Source organism: Ranitomeya imitator, chromosome 2 (assembly GCF_032444005.1).
Source record: "Ranitomeya imitator isolate aRanImi1 chromosome 2, aRanImi1.pri, whole genome shotgun sequence".
Classification (NCBI taxonomy): Eukaryota; Metazoa; Chordata; class Amphibia; order Anura; family Dendrobatidae; genus Ranitomeya; species Ranitomeya imitator.
Window position 1 is genome coordinate 101205779 of NC_091283.1, and position 22690 is coordinate 101228468.

At 42.3% G+C, this 22690-nt stretch overlaps 1 protein-coding gene across 1 annotated transcript in view; it reads right to left on the minus strand.

Moving 5' to 3' along the window:
* Positions 1-22690, minus strand: part of NRK (Nik related kinase) — a 379988-nt gene that overhangs the window by 351573 nt on the left and 5725 nt on the right. The window contains exon 2 of the mRNA XM_069747076.1: positions 2125-2190. Within this exon, the coding sequence (XP_069603177.1) occupies positions 2125-2190 (66 nt within the window). The remainder of the gene's footprint in view (positions 1-2124; positions 2191-22690) is intronic.

Sequence of the window (22690 nt, forward strand, 5' to 3'; positions counted from 1 at the left end):
GCAAAAGCAACCGGGATAACCGCAGCCTTGAAAGGATTGTTAAGAAAAGGTCATTCAAAAATTTTGGGGAGATTCACAAGGAGTGGACTGCTGCTCGAGTCATTGCTTCAAGAGCCACCACACACAGATGTATCCAGGACATGGGCTACCAGTGTCGCATTCCTTGTGTCAAGCCACTCATGACCAATAGACAACGCCAGAAGTGTCTTGCCTGGGCCAAGGAGAAAAAGAACTGGACTGTTGCTCAGTGGTCCAAGGTGTTTTCAGATGAAAGTCAATTTTGCATTTCATTTGGAAATCAAAGTCCCCAAATCTGGAGGGAAAGTGGAGAGGCCACAATCCAAGCTGCTTGAGGTCTAGTGTGAAGTTTCCACAATCAGTGATGGTTTGGGGAGCCGTGTCATCTGCTGGTGTAGGTCCACTCTGTTTTATCAAGACCAAAGTCAGCACAGCCATCTATTAGTAAATTTTAGAGCACTTCATGCTTCCCTCTGCTGGCATGCTTTTTGGAGATGGAAATTTAATTCTCCAGCAGGACTTGGCACCTATCCACACTGCCAAAATTACCAATACCTGGTTTAAAAACAACAGTATCACTGTGCTTGATTGGCCAGCAAACTCGCCTGACCTTAACCCCGTAGAGAATCTATGGAGTATTGTCAAGAGGAAGATGAGAGACACCAGACCCAACAATGCAGCCGAGCTGAAGGCTGCTATCAAAGCAACCTGGGCTTCCATAGCACCTCAGCAGTGCCACAGGCTGATTGCCTCCATGCCATGCCGCTTTGATGCAGTAATTGATGCAAAAGGAGCCCCGACCAAGTATTTGTAACGATTCTATATAATATATGAGGTTCACTTTTTGTATTAAAGAACTGAAATAAAATAGCTTTTTGATGATATTCTATTTTTGTGAGAAGCACCTGTAATTGTAACCAAGAATAATGTCACATTTACATGTAATTGAAAATGGGGCCCTGGAGTTGGTTACTGATGGGCCCTTGGCACCCCAGTCTGACATTGCCTACATGGGCCAGTGGTTACTGCTTACATGTCACACATTTGTTCACGACCATTTGTCATCAGTTTGTAACAGACCCAGTATTAATAAACACTGATCCATTACCAATGAAGCAAAAAAGATGCTCACCAAGTCCATTTTTGATCACATTGGTCTTAGATCAAATGTTTACAAAAATAAAAAATGATCATTTTGGTTTCCGTTTTGCATCAGCTTTACTTAATCTGCAACGGATCCTTTTTTTCTGTTTTAACCAGAGGTGTTTCTGAACATCTCTAATGTTCTGTGCATGCTCAGTGATAACAAAATGGACCTGTTAAAGGATGACATACCCAATTACCATGTATTATAATCCATGTCCCGTAGACTGAAATGTTAAATGGATCAATGTGCTATGTGGGTTTTTTAGCCAGACGAAAAACTTGCGCAAATTACATTTTTTGTTCCAGTCAAAAAAAATGGATAGCAGAAAGAAAGAGGCAAACAAACACATTTCATGACAATTTAGTTACTATTCAAATGAATGGAAACTGTACTGGGATGTTTTTTTTCTTTGCTCCCAAAATGGACTAAAAAACTGATATAACTACTGGACAGGTGAACACATGTTTACACGGGCCGATCATCGAGAATGAACATTCATAGAAAAGCTCATTTGTCAATTGCCATCTTGTCTAAATGCACATTAAGGAATAAATGGTGCTATAATAATAATTATTATTAAGGGAAGAGTCAGTCAGCCGTATAACTTGGATGAGGATTGCAAGGCAATGCTTGGACTGGCTATTGGCTTCCTGACTCCTTAGGTCAAAAGAGCCAATGTGCAGTCCGAGCATTGCTTTGCGATCCTCATCAGAGTTGTACAGCCCTGTGATTCTTATAATAATAATAATATTTTTTTTGTTTCTATAGCACCAACATATTCTGCAGCACTTTACAGACTCTTCGCTAATATAGGTAAAAAACCACTGCTTGTTACAAATAATTGGAATTATTTTCAAAACGTTAGAGTTTTTGTATGAAACCAACAGATTAAATAGTGTTCTAAGTTTATCAGTGTAATTAGCCAAACTGGGAATTATAAAAACTGAAATCAGTCAAACCTTGTAGACTTGTCCATATGTCCCATTTCCAACCACTTCCACCAGTTCAAAAATTCCTGCAGGATCCTGTAGAGAGGAATAAATGAAGAAATAAAGCTTAGGAAAGGCGGTTTAGCAGCTTACGCATTCATTAATCAGCATCCACTGAGTGAAATTCATGAATTCTGTATTAATCAATTTGCCGCAAAGCAGCTAAGAAATGCATTTGACTGCGAAGTTTACTTTATTTCAGTTTTCTGTGTCAGCGACTCAAACAGTATTTGGTTTCAGAAGCTTTTCAGAGCTATTTTTTTGCGATTATCTAATATTATTATATAATTTAGGGCAAGATGAATTTAGAGCATAAATATGTTTTGCCTTTTCATAAAAAGAGCGTCATTGCCCTGATGATGACATTTACAAGTGTTCATGTTCAGTATTTTATTCATTGCTTTATCATTCATATAAATGCTGCATGTTGGCATAGGAAAATAAAGCTGTGTGGCGCTGCCATTCATTGCCCGCTTTTTATGTTTACCATATACATTTTTATTTTATAGTCACCCATACGGGACCTCAGAACTGCCTTTTAGCTAATGGAGCAGATAGTTGGCTCACATACACCGTGGGAGCTACAAATAAAAATCAACCCTCTGCGGCCATGTTTCCATGAGTAGGGAAACATTGTAGCAATCTGCTTTGTTTGCGGGGATAATATGGGTTTAATCTACGAGTTAATAGCATTAATAACCTGCCTGGTGTCTGCACTTAGCCGAACTCTGGGGGAGAAAATAAATTTTATTCCCTGAGCAGCATTCCGGTTTTAGTCACAGGGCGGCGCTGGTTCAGTCACGCTCTGAGTATACAGAGCGGCCGCTGTAACCGCACCTCCGGCCCTCACTGACACTGGCTCTACATTGGGGTCGGCTGTCAGTCAGGGTCAGGGGTTGCGGTTACAGTCGCCGCTCTCTATACTCATAGTGGTGACTCAGCCAACGATGGTGCACCGTGACTGGAACCAGAACGGGGGAAAAAAGTTATTTTTCTCCCTACAGCTTTCGGCTAATTGCAGGCGCCGGGCAGGTTAGTAATGTTATTAACTTGCAGATTAACCCCATATCTGCAGGTTAGTAGCTTTTTTTTCTGGTTATAGATTCCCTTTAAAGCGGTTGGACTTTGGCTAAAAGTCTTCAGTCACTTCTAAAACCTCATAGCATGCGCAATCAATGCTACTAAGATTCTCCCACTGTTGGAGGTGTGAGCGGGTGGTCACATGATATGCAAATATATCTCCAAAATACACTTGTGCTCAAAAGTTTGTATACCCCGGTAGAATTTTTGCTTTCTTGGCCTTTTTTCAGGGAATATGAATGATAACACCAAAACTTTTTCTCCACTCAAGGTTAGTGGTTGGGTGAAGCCAATTATTGTCAAACTGCTATGTTTTCTCCTTTTAAATCATAACCCAATACATCCAAATGACCCTGATAAAAAGTTCACATACCTCATTTCTTAATACCGTGTATCTCCCCCTCTAACATCAATGACAGCTTGAAGTCTTTTGTGGTAGTTGTGGATGAGGTTCTTTATTTTACTTTAAGAGCAGATTTCATTTATTGCAATTCGGAAAGCAAAATCCTCAGATACATTTTATCTGGTGCAGATTTTTAGGACTTGCTAATTCTAGGGCTACATGGTAAATTTGGCTGTGGCACAAGTTAGGTGTTGCTGCTACATCAGAGCGCCATACAAGTGAGTGGAGAAACATTGCGACCCAGAGGGCGCCGCATCAAGCAAGTCACAAAAAGCCCAACTACATCAGTATTTCTTGGGACTTGTTTGCGTCATTGCAATGTGACCCCATTTACTAGTATCGCTCTGCGATGTATCTGCGGCACCTCTCAAACCTTGGTCGTGAGCAGGTGTCGTGGGCAAAATCACATTTGAACCCCAGCGTAAGGCCCGAAGCCACACTACCGTGTAACATGGCCCAGTGCTATGTGATAAAACAACAGCCCAGTGTTACTGCATGGGGCAGCTCAGATCTGTGATTATTTTCTCATGCCGATTCAGCATGATTGGCAGCGAGACTTGGCTCACTTGCACCCGTACAAGTGCGTCCGATATACACCAAGACAGGTAATGAAGGAGATGGAGAAATTACTTTCTCCGTCTCCTCTGCATCTGTGCACCGATCCTGTGATGCTAGAGAATCGCAGCACACAGCACTGACATTGGGATCACGCTTGCAGCAGAGCAGGAGCCGATGGTCATTAGCATATTACATCAGATACCATACGTTGGTGTGATTCCAGCCTATCACATAAATCTGTAAGATAATTTTCCTATCAGCATTACGACTCGAACGCATTACAATACATTGTACTGGAATTTATTGCAGCTTTTTAGTGTGGAATCGGCAACAAAAATTTCCAACAAATCTGCCAAAGCTTAAACGTGGTTTTACTGTTTTACATTAATTTCAATGAAGAGAACAGTGAGGCAGAAACCAGCTATTAGGTGATAAAATGTGACTTTATTAAATACTGCATTATAATAATACACCCTAAAACAGTAATAGAAAGGGAGCATTATATGTACACTTGCAAACTTAAAAGGGCTGTCCCATGGAAGCAATCAGCTGTCATGGCCAGGGGGGATTTGTGCTATTACAGGACTCCTATTCAGATTCCGTCATGTGCTGATCACACAGGTTTAGTAAAGTTACAGTACAAGTTGTTCAGAGCTTTGTTTAGTAATAAGCCTCGAATTTCACACTCTGAAGGCTACAGAAGGGAGTTCCCGATAATTAGCAACAGGCAGCAGATCTTTGAAACCAAGTTAGTTTCAAAGAAACCATAATGCGGTATTAGAAAATGAATCCAGTGAACACAATTGGGCACGTTTTTACGGCACAGACAGACTGCTGTATAACTCGTGCCGCATCACATTGCAATCCTCGGACTGGCTGGCTGCTCTCCTGACCTGAACATGACAGCATGTATTTCTCTGCAGTTGTGAAGCTCAGGAGAGCAACCAGCCAGTCCAAGGATTCAGCATGTATTTCTCTGCAGCTGTCAAGCTTAGGAGAGCAGACAGCCAGTCCAAGGATTGCAATGTGATCCGGCCCGAGTTTTACGGCCATATGTCTGCGCCCTTAAACTGTGAAGACTTGAATGACATAGTGCATGCATGTCATCCTGCGTCATTCAACTCTTGCAGCCAGGGGAGAACCAGGGAAGACATATATGCCCCATTCTAATGATTGGTAGGCATCCCAGTGGTTGGACTATCTAAGGGCTCATGCACATGACCGGATTTTTGGTCTGCGCACAATCTGAAAAAAATTTGGATCGCACTCGGTCCAATAATAATCTTAATAATAATCTTTATTTTTATATAGCGCTAACATAGTCCGCAGCGCTTTACAGTTTGCACACATTATCATCGCTGTCCCCGATGGGGCTCACAATCTAAATTCCCTATCAGTATGTCTTTGGAATGTGGGAGGAAACTGGAGTACCCGGAGGAAACCCCCACAAACACGGAGAGAACATACAAACTCTTTGCAGATGTTGTCCAGGGTGGGATTAGAACCCAGGACTCCAGCAATGCAAGGCTGCAGTGCTATCCACTGCGCCCGGTGTCCAATGTTATTCTATGGGGCCGTGCACATGTCCATTTTTTTCCACGGACAAAGTCTGTCCAAGTGAAAAAAAATCACAGCATGCTCGACTTGTATCCGATATTCAGCCATAAAAGTCAATGAGTCGGAGGAAAACATCGGACTGCGCTCGGATCACATCTGAATGCGGTCAAATATTTATGGACTGATAGAATGGAGGAGATGGAAAAATGTTTTTCTCCATCTTCTCCTCATCTGAGAGATTCAGATCACACCCTGATCAAACCCTGAGCAGAGTACGATTAGCATAATCGGCCGAATCTCTCAGATAAGACAATATACGTTGGTGTGTCCCAAGCTTAACAGTCATCAACTATTCAGGTGATAATGTGTTTAGGCTGGAATACCCCTTTAAAGCAGAGAAGCATGTCTAAAAAGTTGTGAACTGAGAACACATTATGATTATGAAGTATACACCGTTTTGATAATTTACATAGTTTCTCTACTAAATTAAGACCTTTATAAATTGTTGTTCTTCTATTGGCTGTACAGGGCTAAAAAAACATGCCTGCTTTTTTCCAGAACTAGCAACACTTGTCCTTGGATTGTGTCCAGTACTGCAGTTTAACTTTATCAAAGTGATTTGGACTGAGCTGCAATACCACACATAACCTAAATGTGGCGCTCTTTCAGGAAAAAGCTGCTCAGTCAGGCTCCATTTAGATTTCTGCTTTTTATATGGGTGTTCTATCTGTGCTTTTTACAGATAGATCATAGACCCAAGATAATCTATGAGGCTTCTCACAAATTCGTGTTTTTCTGAGGATCAAAAAAATCTTGGACAATTAATTTAGGACACTATTAACATATAACCACCTTGTTCTTTTTTAACTCTGAAATTAATATCTGTTTTTGAATTACTTAGATGAAGTGACCTCACCAGCAAGTATAATACCTACAAATACAGTAATATATATTTATATAGTGAAGCGCAAAAGGGTAACAATGTTTTGTACTTCTGACTTTCTGGCTCCATATCTCATTATTCACTTCTGCTTGGATCGTAAGACTACCATCATTTTATAGACATTCACCTTATGATTAGTTATGCAGATTTTTGTAATGTCACTGCATTGTTGCTCTTAAAGATCTAAATGCCTGAATCCTTCTGGGCATGCTCTCGATCAGATTCAAATATGTGTCGACCGAAATATGATCTCAGGTCTCTTAGGCCGGGTTCACACTGCGCTAGCAGCAGCCCGTTCACCACATACGCTAATGGGCTGCTGTAGCGCAAGTGCCGACGTATACATCGCGCTAGCGCAGATAGAGCATCTGCTAGCTCCATCTGCGCTAGCAGTGACGGACCCGGAAACGCTGAAGCCCGCGTCTCGGGTCCGTCACTCAATGACAGCACATCCCTAGCGCACGCCCATTGTGGGCGTGCGCTAGCAATGTGTCCGACATTGCAGTCAATGGCGGCCCTAACGGACTACGTTACACCGCGTTTATGCTGCGGTGTAATGTAGTCCATCTAACGGACTGCCAGGACGCAGTGTGAACCCGGCCTTATACACATTCCCAAAGTTGGTGCATACATGGTCGACTCACTTGAGTATGTATTCAGTTTTTTCCTCAATTCTACCCATAAGTGTTTGATTGGGTTGAGGTCTGGAGATTGTGGAGGCCAATACAACACCTCTACAACATTGTCATTGTATTTTGTAGTATTCAGGGAGAAAAAGATTGTTCTACCACCAGGAGCAAAACTGTAACAATGCAGTGACATGACAAGAATCTGCATATCTAATCACGTGCTAAATAGTTGCAAGTCAAATTTATGCACACACAGTGAAGGCATCAAAACTACGAATTAACACATGTGGAATTATATACTTAACAAAAAATTGTGAAACAACTGAAATTATGTCTTATATTCTAGGTTCTTCAAAGTAGCCACCTTTTGCTTTGATGACTGCTTTGCACACTCTTGGCATTCTCTTGATGAGCTTCAAGAGGTAGTCACCGGGAATGGTCTTCCAACAATCTTGAAGGAGTTCCCAGAGATGCTTAGCACTTGTTGGGCCTTTTGCCTTCACTCTGCGGTCCAGTTCACCCCAAACCATCTCGATTGGGTTCAGGTCTGGTGACTGTGGAGGCCAGGTCATCTGGCGTAGCACCCCATCACTCTCCTTCTTGGTCAAATAACCCTTACACAGCCTGAAGGTGTGTTTGGGGTGATTGTCCTGTTGAAAAATAAATGATGGTCCAACTAAACGCAAACCGGATGGAATAGCATGCCGCTGCAAGATGCTGTGGTAGCCATGCTGGTTCAGTATGCCTTCAATTTTGAATAAATCCCCAACAGTGTCACCAGCAAAGCACCCCACACCATCACAACTCCTCCTCCATGCTTCACGGTGGGAGCCAGGCATGTAGAGTCCATCCATTCACCTTTTCTGCGTCGCACAAAGACACGGTGGTTGGAACCAAAGATCTCAAATTTGGACTCATCAGACCAAAGCACAGGTTTCCACTGATCTAATGTCCATTCCTTGTGTTCTTTGGCCCAAATAAGTCTCTTCTGCTTGTTGCCTGTCCTTAGTAGTGGTTTCCTAGCAGCTATTTTACCATGAAGGCCTGCTGCACAAAGTCTCCTCTTAACAGTTGTTGTAGAGATGTGTCTGCTGCTAGAATTCTGTGTGGCATTGACTTGGTCTCTAATCTGAGCTGCTGTTAACCTGCGATTTCTGAGGCTTGTTGCGTTTCCCTTAATTCAGGTCTTGGGGGACACTCTCTTGACATGGGATTAACGCATACAGGCACAGTTTTTCACATTTAATGGTCCATTCAGTTTATTAAATACAGCATAAACCATATCGTGAACAGTTCATTATATCGCCATATCAGAATATCACATACGGCTTTATATAGCCTTCAGTGGTCACACTGGTATCTCTCCCCAGACACCAGATGACTACGCAGTTCAGCAACTGCCCTATGTTAGTGCACACAGTTCTTTTCCCCGCACCAGGGGTTACATATAGAGTGGGCTCCTGCTCCACAGGTTGACTCCACGTCAGTCCAAGGTCCACAACAGGACCGTCCAGGTTGACAGTCTCACAGTGCTTCCAGGACAATTCCACTCCCAAGAGCCTCCAACACTGACCCTCCAGGTCGACGGTCTCACAGTGCTTCCAGGACGACTCCACTCCCAGGAGCCTCCAACACTGACCGTCCAGGACCTACAGCACACAGGCTACTCAGTGACAAAGCCCAACCATGTGCTATTCAGGAATTCCCAGGATTTCCAACACAGGCTTCCAGGGCCTTGCACTTGGACCATTCAGATCCAAATACAGGAACATGTGACCCACACCCTGGTCACATTATATACCTTGTAACCACCCCCCTGGGTGGGAGTGTGGATGTGTGGCTAGTTTGTCCCACCAATCTCATATAAGTAGCCTAGTAAGTCTCCCTTCATAACTATACAAACTCGAGGGACTACAGGTCCCAGAACAACAACATTACATCAGACTTACCACGCAGACTCCCTGTGCAACACATATCGGCCATTCACAACTCTGCCAGTCACTGTTTCATCACATTTATGCCTCCAAGCGCATCTTGAAGCGGACACACAGCGCCCCCTGGCTGTAACACTGGTCACTGCACCACAGGCTGGTGACTTGGATAAACTTATCCTCAGAAGCAGAGGTGACTCTTGGTCTTCCTTTCCTGTGGTGGTCCTCATGTGAGCCAGGTTCTTTGTAGCGCTTGATGGGTTTTGCCACTGCACTTGGGGACAATTTCAAAGTTTGCCCAATTTTTCGGACTGATTGACCTTCATTTCGTAAAGTAATGATGGCCACACATTTTTCTTTACTTAGCTGCTTTTTTCTTGCCATAATACAAATTCTAACAGTCTATTCAGTAGGACTATCGGCTGTGTATCCACCAGATGTCTGCACAACACAACTGATGGTCCCAACCCCATTTATAAGGGAAGAAATCCCACTTATTAAACCTGACAGGGAACACCTGTGAATTAAAAACCATTCCCGGTGACTACCTCTTGAAGCTCATCAAGAGAATGCCAAGAGTGTGCAAAGCAGTCATCAAAGCAAAAGGTGGCTACTTTGAAGAACCTAGAATATAAGACATAATTTCAGTTGTTTCACACTTTTTTGTTAAGTATATAATTCCACGTGTGTTAATTCATAGTTTCGATGCCTTCAGTATGAATGTACAATTTTCTTAGTCATGAAAATACAGAAAAATCTTTAAATGAGATGGTGTGTCCAAACTTTTGGTCTGTACTGTGTATATATATATATATACAGTGGGGCAAAAAAGTATTTAGTCAGTCAGCAATAGTGCAAGTTCCACCACTTAAAAAGATGAGAGGCGTCTGTAATTTACATCATAGGTAGACCTCAACTATGGGAGACAAACTGAGAAAAAAAAATCCAGAAAATCACATTGTCTGTTTTTTTAACATTTTATTTGCATATTATGGTGGAAAATAAGTATTTGGTCAGAAACAAACAATCAAGATTTCTGGCTCTCACAGACCTGTAACTTCTTCTTTAAGAGTCTCCTCTTTCCTCCACTCATTACCTGTAGTAATGGCACCTGTTTAAACTTGTTATCAGTATAAAAAGACACCTGTGCACACCCTCAAACAGTCTGACTCCAAACTCCACTATGGTGAAGACCAAAGAGCTGTCAAAGGACACCAGAAACAAAATTGTAGCCCTGCACCAGGCTGGGAAGACTGAATCTGCAATAGCCAACCAGCTTGGAGTGAAGAAATCAACGGTGGGAGCAATAATTAGAAAATGGAAGACATACAAGACCACTGATAATCTCCCTCGATCTGGGGCTCCACGCAAAATCCCACCCCGTGGGGTCAGAATGATCACAAGAACGGTGAGCAAAAATCCCAGAACCACGCGGGGGGACCTAGTGAATGAACTGCAGAGAGCTGGGACCAATGTAACAAGGCCTACCATAAGTAACACACTACGCCACCATGGACTCAGATCCTGCAGTGCCAGACGTGTCCCACTGCTTAAGCCAGTACATGTCCGGGCCCGTCTGAAGTTTGCTAGAGAGCATTTGGATGATCCAGAGGAGTTTTGGGAGAATGTCCTATGGTCTGATGAAACCAAACTGGAACTGTTTGGTAGAAACACAACTTGTCGTGTTTGGAGGAAAAAGAATACTGAGTTGCATCCATCAAACACCATACCTACTGTAAAGCATGGTGGTGGAAACATCATGCTTTGGGGCTGTTTCTCTGCAAAGGGGCCAGGACGACTGATCCGGGTACATGAAAGAATGAATGGGGCCATGTATCGTGAGATTTTGAGTGCAAACCTCCTTCCATCAGCAAGGGCATTGAAGATGAAACGTGGATGGGTCTTTCAACATGACAATGATCCAAAGCACACCGCCAGGGCAACGAAGGAGTGGCTTCGTAAGAGGCATTTCAAGGTCCTGGAGTGGCCTAGCCAGTCTCCAGATCTCAACCCTATAGAAAACCTTTGGAGGGAGTTGAAAGTCCGTGTTGCCAAGCGAAAAGCCAAAAACATCACTGCTCTAGAGGAGATCTGCATGGAGGAATGGGCCAACATACCAACAACAGTGTGTGGCAACCTTGTGAAGACTTACAGAAAACGTTTGACCTCTGTCATTGCCAACAAAGGATATATTACAAAGTATTGAGATGAAATTTTGTTTCTGACCAAATACTTATTTTCCACCATAATATGCAAATAAAATGTTAAAAAAACAGACAATGTGATTTTCTGGATTTTTTTTTCTCAGTTTGTCTCCCATAGTTGAGGTCTACCTATGATGTAAATTACAGACGCCTCTCATCTTTTTAAGTGGTGGAACTTGCACTATTGCTGACTGACTAAATACTTTTTTGCCCCACTGTATATATATATATTTATTTATATAATAATAATAACTGTAGCCTGTATTCACTGCACTCATACATGGATTGGTTGACACTTATAGTAAAGTCAGATTCAGGCGTTTCTCGCATACACAAATTAGTCACATTGGTTGTTTGGCAGACCGCTGTAATTCCCTTGAAAACAAAGCACATTTGAAGTGATTTGACTGATCATTTGAGAAACCAGATCCACATGGCAAATTCTGGGCCAGATGATCCCTCTGAAAGTAAAGCAGAGCCAGTCTTATTTGTTTTAGACTGCACAGCTGGCTCTTATAGTTTTAACATCCCATTATGTAAGTCGCGGAGGTCCGGAGCTGCTGTTTGTATGGATGGATGAGGAGATACCTGGAATATGTTGTGTAAACCATATTCAGTGGCATTAACCCATGTGCTGCCAAACATTGCCTACGAGACTACTCATGGTCTTGTAAATGAAAAAATAACCTTGAGGATTCTTTATTGATAAACTAACAACCGGGATTGTGAAAATTTCTGCAAACAAAAGACCACCATGAAGTCACCAAACATGGAATTTACTCAGCTTTTTCCAAATGTATGATAGCATTGATAATGAACTAAAAAAGCAATACATGGAAAATCATGGGGCACTCAAGCAACTTTACATAAATCCTATATACACATGGATGCCTGTGACTTCCATGTATAAATTCCACCTTAAAAGTAATGTGGTTTTTCACGGTCCACAAATTTGGAAACATGGGCCAACACGGTCATTATTCAAGTTTCATTATTTTGTAAGCTGCTCATATACATGAGAACGGTCGGCCTTCAGCTACTTTTCCCAAATCCCCCCTACATGAATGAGCAGATTAGTGAATGTGTTTGCATATAAAGTATATGCAACACTTCCTAAAAAAATTGAGCTGACTACCTTTGCAAAATCCCTATTGTAATGCTAGTGGGTGTGGACCGACGATGCCACAGGCCGGGCTTACCTTGGAAGGGTGTGACTAAGCGAGTACCTGGTATTCATTAGAGCTTCTTGTGGTGAGCATAGGCTTGGTGGCAGGTAGTCACCAGGTAATACTCCAGGGCAGTCTCCGGAACTGCAGCAGCTGACTGGCGGGTCAGGAGGCATGGGTACGTGGTGCAGAAGGGCAAAGACAAAACGTGGTCAGATGGTCTGAGGGCAGGCTGCACAGGATCAGTAGGAATAGCTGGGATCAAGAATCGATAGGTCAAACAGGATGGAAAACTAGCCTGGTCCGTAACGAGAAGCAGAATACAGCCCTAAGCATGCACATGACCAAATGGGGTAGGAACTAAATGTTTGCGCAAAAAGTGGTGGGAGGAGCTGCCTTACATGGAGCCTGCTCGCGTAATCTCTGCACAACACAGTAGGGTTAAATTCCTGCAGAGGCTGGCCATCCCTGCTAAGGTCAAATGAAATGGAAGCAGCATGCCTCAGTAGCAGTGCAGGAAAACAAACTCAGCGAAAAGGCCTGCCACAAGGGGAAACTGCTTGGTGAGTAGTGCGCTGGGAAGGCATGCGAGTTACCGCTGTGACCCCAATGCTTCCCCGATTCTGCTAAAGTTTTCCATTTTGCAGTGCATCACTCTATCACAGAGTGATCCACATTTGTTGCTTTTAGAGTACAGTATGTGAAATCTCTGCTTGCTGGCGGGTATGAGGTTTCACCCTTACCCTTCTTACACTGCCCATCGCAGCTCGGCAGCTTATCTAGCAGTCTCAGAGGTTTTATTCTGAATGCCCCAAAAGAAATGTGATGCAGGTCAAAATGGAAAAGAATGATGGAATTGGGGGAACTTAAGGATTTTATCAGGTTTTAATTACATTTTTTTAGCAATTGACAGCTCCTCGTTAAGTAAACTCATGATGTAAAGTAGCATGTAATTACCCTTATAAACATGCTTGTATAAAACAAAAGTTTGAGGAGCAGGGAGAAAATGAAGTTATATCCTCACTGCATGGTGCACGTGCTAGACATTTTAGGGTCACCACACTTATAAGTTATGACTGCGATCAATGCCTGCACTGTAGTCTCGTCCACCGATCATGGATTGTCATCCAAAGCTACCACAGTCATATGCTGGCCACGATATCAATCAAGGATCCGTAGGTGTGAATACACCCAAAGTACCCAGCACAGTGGAAGTAAGTTAGGGTCTGGTGGAGTGGGCTTGGTGTCCATTAAGTCTCAAACATTTATTAATAATTAGGTCACAAATTGTCATAAATTGAAGAGAAAATCTACGCCTGACCATAATAAACACAGATTTCGGCCAATTATTCATCAAACTTATTATGAGATTTTCATCTAAGTATATTTGCTGCATTTTTACTCCTTCATGGATTGGTTTAAGACTGGTGTAAATAAAATGCTAGTATTCGTAAATCTAACTCAATGACTTCTGTGTCTGAAAGGGAACTTGTCATGTAGAATAATGGTTTTAACTTGCAGATATGGGGTTAACTTGCAGCCTAATACCATTCTATCACCTTGCGGCATTGGCACTGAGAGCCCCACTGCCAGAAGGAAAATAACTTTTTTCCCCACAGCAGCGCTCGGCTTCCAGTCATAGGAGTAGCACCAACACGGTTTTAGTCACTGGTCTGTGTTTAGAGAGGCTGTAACCGCACCCCAGCACTGACTGATAACCGGCTCTAATGCTGAGCTGTCAGTGCCGGGGTGCAGCTACAACCACCATTTTCTATAGACAGAGTGATGACTGAAACAGCGCCGGCGATACACCTATGACTGGAAGCCGAACACTGCCACATGGAATAAAGTTCTTTTCGTCCTGGCAGCGGGGCTCACAGGTTAATTTACCGAGGTTAAGTTAGGCAAAGCTGCTTCAGGAAAAATCCAGAATTATTTTTTCCTGAAGCGGCTTTGGGGGCAATTTTTTCCTTGGTTTTTACAGCATATCCACTGCTGACATCTTTCTAGTGGAAGTACCAGAGGAGTGTGAGCATGCTACTTCTGTTAACCTCTTCATGGTTCTGCATCCTAAAGCTGTTAAAAGAATGATCATGTGCACAGCAATCTTGGTTTTACATTCCTGTGTATTATGTTAAAGGGGTATTCCCATCTTCAAGATCATATCCCAATATGTAGTGGGTGTAATAATAATATTACAAATGCCTCTAATTAGAAATGTAGTATAGCTCGCCTGTTTTGCTATGTTGCTTACCCCATGTGCAGGGCATTACAGTAGCTTAGGAATCCATGTTTGCAATCACAGTTAGCTAATAGTGGAAGTAACCATAGAAACTTAAGGTCCTGCAATACCCTGCACATGGGGTAAGCCACATGGCAAATCAGAAGAAATATACTACATTTCTAATTGGAGGTATTTGCTAATATTATTATTACATCTTCTACACATTGGGATAGGATCTTCGAGATGGGAATACCCTTTCAATTTTACTGTGGCAGTTTAGTGGCACTTTTTCAGGCACATTCTTGGTGGAATCTGAAAAAGGCATTGTGTGATCCAACCTTGATAGTGAATGTTGTCAAGCTGTCATTTCCGTTTAGTGTTAAGGAGGTAATTTGTTTTCAGAGCCCTACATATATGATCAGCTGGAATTCACATCCCACTACAATACTTCAGTAGAGTTCAGCTCAGGACTTAACTACTTTTTTTTCCTTTTCTTTTTTTTCTTTTTAACTAATATATCCAAACATCAGCTGAAGCTTGTGTCATCCTTAATGTCATATTTAATGTCTCCCTAAGGTTTGCAATCTGTCTGGGTCCTGACCACAGAAATCCCAAGATGCTTTGCTTCAGTGTTTGGATGAGGATTCTTCAATGACACTATATATCTTGTTTTCTTTTATTTCATCCTTTTGCATACTTTCATCTATTTTTATTTCCATATAATTGATCTTTGGAAGCTGGAGACTTGGCAATTGGATTGATGTTATTTCCTTATTGCAAAACTTCCAAGTGGCTGGCTCCCTTATAATGCAAATTCACTCATTAATATGTGCACAATGTGGATTAAAATACATAGTATACAACCTGTCCATTTTCTGAACTTCTCTGGAATACAATAGAACTTTCATGACTTCCTAAGAGTTTAAGCTATAAGAATTTGGCTAAGAGACTGCATGGCGATTCTGGTAGGGTTACAAGAATTCTCAGACACGTCCCTCCACCAAAAATGTTTCACCAATTGGTTTAAGACTAAAGTTCTTATTACACCAGTGGTGCCTCGCCTTTTTTGGCCCAAGGGACACATTATCATAGTGAATGAATCCTAGGCCGCACCGTACATACCATAGATGTCTGATAGGTACAAATTCTACTTACACGACTCTTAAAACCACCAATCAGGACTCTAATGATATGGGCACACTGAGTTTTTTTTCAAGGATTTATAAATAGATTCTACTCCATGACCATATGGTTGGAGGCTGCACAGTATTGCATCGCTGGCCGCACAGAATGGCATCACTGGCAGGGCCGCCATCATGGCGTTACTGCCCTAACTGCGGTATGGGGTTCGGTGAGCAGAAGTACAAAGGTGGGGGCCTTCCCTCTTGTGCTTCTGCTCACTGGGCCCCAGGGTATAATAAAGTGCTGTGCACCGGCACGCACGCACATCTTGGTGCAGTGAGCTTGACCCAGAGCTCCACAGCTGTCAAAACTAAATGGCTGCAAAACTTCAACTCTCTCCACCATTTCTGGACATCTGCTAACAGATTTCAAGGATTTATAAATAGATTCTACTCCATGACCATATGGTTGGAGGCTGCACAGTATTGCATCGCTGGCCGCACAGAATGGCATCACTGGCAGGGCCGCCATTATGGCATTACTGCCCTTACTGCGGTATGGGGTTCGGTGAGCAGAAGTACAAAGGTGGGGGCCTTCCCTCTTGTGCTTCTGCTCACTGGGCCCCAGGGTATAATAAAGTGCTGTGCACCGGCACGCACGCACATCTTGGTGCAGTGAGCTTGACCCAGAGCTCCACAGCTGTCAAAACTAAATGGCTGCAAAACTTCAACTCTCTCCACCATTTCTGGACATCTGCTAACAGCATGTACAGTGGGGCAAAAAAGTATTTAGTCAGTCAGCAATAGTGCAAGTTCCACCACTTAAAAAGATGAGAGGCGTCTGTAATTTACATCATAGGTAGGCCTCAACTATGGGAGACAAACTGAGAAAAAAAATCCAGAAAATCACATTGTCTGTTTTTTTATCATTTTTTTTGCATTTTATGGTGGAAAATAAGTATTTGGTCAGAAACAAACAATCAAGATTTCTGGCTCTCACAGACCTGTAACTTCTTCTTTAAGAGTCTCCTCTTTCCTCCACTCATTACCTGTAGTAATGGCACCTGTTTAAACTTGTTATCAGTATAAAAAGACACCTGTGCACACCCTCAAACAGTCTGACTCCAAACTCCACTATGGTGAAGACCAAAGAGCTGTCAAAGGACACCAGAAACAAAATTGTAGCCCTGCACCAGGCTGGGAAGACTGAATCTGCAATAGCCAACCAGCTTGGAGTGAAGAAATCAACAGTGGGAGCAATAATTAGAAAATGGAAGACATACAAGACCACTGATAATCTCCCTCCATCTGGGGCTCCACGCAAAATCCCACCCCGTGGGGTCAGAATGATCACAAGAACGGTGAGCAAAAATCCCAGAACCACGCGGGGGGACCTAGTGAATGAACTGCAGAGAGCTGGGACCAATGTAACAAGGCCTACCATAAGTAACACACTACGCCACCATGGACTCAGATCCTGCAGTGCCAGACGTGTCCCACTGCTTAAGCCAGTACATGTCCGGGCCCGTCTGAAGTTTGCTAGAGAGCATTTGGATGATCCAGAGGAGTTTTGGGAGAATGTCCTATGGTCTGATGAAACCAAACTGGAACTGTTTGGTAGAAACACAACTTGTCGTGTTTGGAGGAAAAAGAATACTGAGTTGCATCCATCAAACACCATACCTACTGTAAAGCATGGTGGTGGAAACATCATGCTTTGGGGCTGTTTCTCTGCAAAGGGGCCAGGACGACTGATCCGGGTACATGAAAGAATGAATGGAGCCATGTATCGTGAGATTTTGAGTGCAAACCTCCTTCCATCAGCAAGGGCATTGAAGATGAAACGTGGCTGGGTCTTTCAACATGACAATGATCCAAAGCACACCGCCAGGGCAACGAAGGAGTGGCTTCGTAAGAAGCATTTCAAGGTCCTGGAGTGGCCTAGCCAGTCTCCAGATCTCAACCCTATAGAAAACCTTTGGAGGGAGTTGAAAGTCCGTGTTGCCAAGCGAAAAGCCAAAAACATCACTGCTCTAGAGGAGATCTGCATGGAGGAATGGGCCAACATACCAACAACAGTGTGTGGCAACCTTGTGAAGACTTACAGAAAACGTTTGACCTCTGTCATTGCCAACAAAGGATATATTACAAAGTATTGAGATGAAATTTTGTTTCTGACCAAATACTTATTTTCCACCATAATATGCAAATAAAATGTTAAAAAAACAAACAATGTGATTTTCTGGATTTTTTTTTCTCAGTTTGTCTCCCATAGTTGAGGTCTACCTATGATGTAAATTACAGACGCCTCTCATCTTTTTAAGTGGTGGAACTTGCACTATTGCTGACTGACTAAATACTTTTTTGCCCCACTGTACATGATGATGTCATCGTGCCACCATGTACGCAAGCCACTCGCCATCACCAGGACACCAGATGGGAAGCTGTGCCTGCATGGGATCAAATGAGGGGGAAGTATGAAAACCTTTTTTTTTTAATTAAATGAGCTTGGGGGAGCAAATGATGAAGAATTAAGGATGGCGCATGGGAAACAGTGAATGATATACTGAGGTGGGGAAGCGCAAATAATGATGAATTGAGGGTGGGTATGGGGGGCAGCAAATTATGAATTGAGCGTGGGGGACAGTAAATAATGAACTGAGAGTGGGGGACAGCAAATTAATTGAGGGTGGGAGATGGGGAAAGCAAATGATTGAGGGTGGGAGACAGGGGATAGCAAATAATGACTTGAGAGTGGGGGGGACAGAAAATAATAAATTGAGGGTGGTGGATGGGGAAAGTAAATTAAGGGTGGGGGACAGCAAATGATGAATTGAGGATGAGGGACGCGAGCCATAAAATGAATGGAGAGTGAGGTATGGGGGACAGCAAATGATGGATTGAGTGTGAGGGACGAGGACAGAAAATTATAAATTCAAGGTGGGAGATGGGCAACAGCAATTAATGAATTGAGGGTAAGGAATGGGGGATAGCAAATAACGAATTGAGGGTGGATGACGGGGACAGCAAATAATTGAGGGTAGGGGACAGCCAATGCTGAATTGAGGGTGAGGGACATCAATTGATGAATTGAAGGTGGGTGGTTGAGGAGAGAAAATGATGAATTGATGGTAGGAGTGGGGAGAGCAAAAAATTATGAATTTTTAGGATGGGTAAGTAAATGAGGATGAAGTGAGACTGGGGGTGGGTGACAGTAAATGATGATGAATGAAGGGTGGGGGACAAGAAATGAGGATTAATTGGGGGTGGGGGAGAGTAACTGATGTATTGAATGTAGGGGAGAGCAGTTGATAATGAAAACAGGGTTGGGGTTGAAGAGTGAAGAAGACCCAAAATAATTAATTGGGGAGGAGGGGGGCATATAAATATAATGGATCAGGGGAGTGGGAGGTACAGAGTGGGGGCGTTGAGGATGCAGAAGTATGACTGGTATTGAGTTGGGGAAAAAAGTACAGGAGCTAATTTATATATTTATTGGGTGGGGAAAAGTGGCTATTTCCAGTTAGTGGAGCCACAGTGATGGATTAAAGTTTATATTTGGAATGGTGAGTTGCATAATATCTAATTATATATTAATGGTGGGTACACGTGTGTATTTAGCTGTGTAGTGTACAAGTTGGGGAAAAAGGGGGGAATGTGCTCTGGAAGTGGCGCTCTAGATAACTGCACGGTATTTTCTGCAGAGACGAGTCCTGGCTGGAAGAATGACGGCGATCTGGATGAAGAAGAAAAGCGAGGATGAAGGACTTCAACTAGAGACATCAACGGTGAGTCAATTTTGTTACATTTACACTTGTACTATACACTGTATACTCCTGTGTATAATGTAACTGGTGATCACTGTATTACCTGTTCACTATATACAGAGTTCCTGTGCAGAATGTCACTGGTGATCGTTGTATTACCTGTACACTGACACTATACACTGTATACTTTATACAGAGAACCTGTGTAGAATGTCACTAGTGATCCCTGTATTCCCTGTACTCTTACACTATATATAGAGTTCCTGTGTATAATGGCACTTATTATGTTTTTTTTTTATTAATGATCAGAATTATAGTATTTGGCCACTATGTGATGGTAATATGTTGTCTGGACCTGGTATGGGGGTATTTGTTCCTTGTATGTGGTATTATTCGGTTACTATGTGATGTTAATATGTGTTCTGGTCATGGAGCGATAGTATTTTTCCCTTATATGTGGTATTATTTGATCACTATGTGGTGGTAATATGTGGCATGGTTATGATGCGGTGGTATTTTTCAGTCACTATGTGGTGGTGATAGGTGGTCTGGTCTTAGTGTGACGGTATTTGTCTCTTGTATGTGGTATTATTGGTCATTTTAAAAAATGTATGTGACACTTTCCCTTAAAGAAAATATATAAAAATATACTGAAAAAGAGTATTGGGTATTTTAAGAAATGGTTAATAGGATAGAGTAGAGTAGGGCTTGGCCAAAAGAGTCTACCTTGTTGAGGTGGTGGCTTAAAAATTCTTTTGGCCAAAACAAAAGCTGCTGGCTAAGTATGTGATATGGTGTTTGATGGGAACTGTTAATGTGTTTTGTGAGGATGAGGTGTAAAAGTAGAGTTTTTTCAAAAGTGGGCGGTGGGTCTGTGGGAGGTTTGAGGGGTGGATGTGGAGCTGGGGTGGAGACTGGGTGGAGTCTCAAGGGGGCCTAACATTTTTGCCAGTATGGGGCCCTGAAATTCCTGGTGGCAGCCCTATCGGACACAGGTTGTGCACACCTAGTTTACATGGACTGACCAACAGCACGATTTGACCATCGATTGGTAAACCTTTTTTGAACAATGGATATTTATTAACCTGCTAACACAAGCAGACCAAAGCAAACTATGAGCACTGAGTGATCTGTTATACATGACTCAGTGCATATAGGCCTCCATAGTTTTCAACAGCGTGACTCCTGTTTATACAGGACGATGCACGACTGAGAACCATGATGTTTTTGCACTGCATGAAAAGATCATTTCACCCAATCGTGTAATGAATATTTTTAAGAACACTCATTCGCCATTTAATTTCTTTAAATGGATATTCCCATCTCCAAGATCATATCCCAAAATTATGTAGATTTAATAATAAATATATTATTAGTTTTAGCAAATACTTCCAATTACAATGTAGTATAGTTCTTCTGATTCGCTATGTCGCTTACCCTATGTGAAGGCATTGGAATAGCTTAAGTGGATAGATACCTCTCGTATAGTGACAGTTAGCAATTAGTGGTTGGAATAATGGTACATAAGCTACTGTAATGCCCTGCACAATGGGGTAAACGACATAGGGAATCCTTATTATTATTACATCTACTACATAATGGAATATGATCTTGGACATGGGAATACGCCCTTAAGAGTAAATGCAGCTTTATTGTCTTACTACTATTTTAAACTTGTCTTCCCTTGAGCATCTAGGACAGTGTTCCATAACTCAGGACCTCAAAAGCCACCAACAGGTCATGTTTTCAGAATTTCCTTAGTAATTGAATCACCAGAACAGGCAAGAATTCCGTCACCTGTGCAATACTAAGGAAATCCTGAAAACATGATGTGTTGGTGGCCCTTGAGCACCTGAGTTAGGAAACACTGTCCTAGATGCTCAAGGAGTTGGGGAACACTGATCTAGGATGTCATTGATCGGCAACTACAAAGAGAACTGTAGCGGATCTTGATGATTTGCCCAAGTGCATTTAAAGTGGCAGAACATTCCTCGGACAACCATTAATACCCGCAATCACACACCATTGGCTCCTATCTATCAATGAGGTTATTTCTGCTCATGGTTCTCATAATTGATGCCGAGTAAATCGAGATGTTTTACAAATTATTTTAACAATTTTTTCAACATTTGCATATCATGAACATTTCTATCAATCCTGTGATTTCTATAATGCCACCACTTTTCCTTCTTGGTCTTGTAATTTCATTTGTTGAAGAGTGCATAAAAGTCTAAATTAAATCTGATAAAATCTGGTTTAAAAACTTTTTTTCTGTCGATTGTGTCTCCATTCGCATTTTTGATTTCAGCATTTCGTAGTTATCTATGTTTTCAGTAAACATTCTTGGACTAACCTTGTGTCTTGGTAGCAGGCCAACTCATTTTATGTCTTGCAAGTTAGGAAATTATCAGTGTCCAGTGTATATAAGGGGGTTTAACTTTGATTTGAACTTTCTGCTGTCTCTGCATATATCTTTTATCTACACAAATGAATAGAGACTGCTGGTTGAGTTACTGTCTGCAGTGTAGGAAGAAATTAGAGCTCCCCATTATATCAGCATGGGAACATACTCCATAGTGAAGTACTGACTATAGGGAACATACCAAGTACAAACGAAAATCACCCTGCGGGAAGTGTGACTGCCCAGACTGACCATCTAACGCCTATGGTGATACTAGACAAATTAGGATGTGCATAACTTCCAATTTGTTGGCATTATGTTGTTACGAGAATATCCCTAATGCATGATTAACCCTTCAGGAGCAGGGAATTCCTAATTCTGTGCAGACCTATGAACAGTCTACAACCAATGAACTCCACTATATAGTTACATAGTTACATAGTTATTAAGGTTGAAGGAAGACTATATGTCCATCTAGTTCAACCCATAGCCTAACCTAACATGCCCTAACATGTTGATCCAGAGGAAGGCAAAAAAAACCCATGTGCAAAG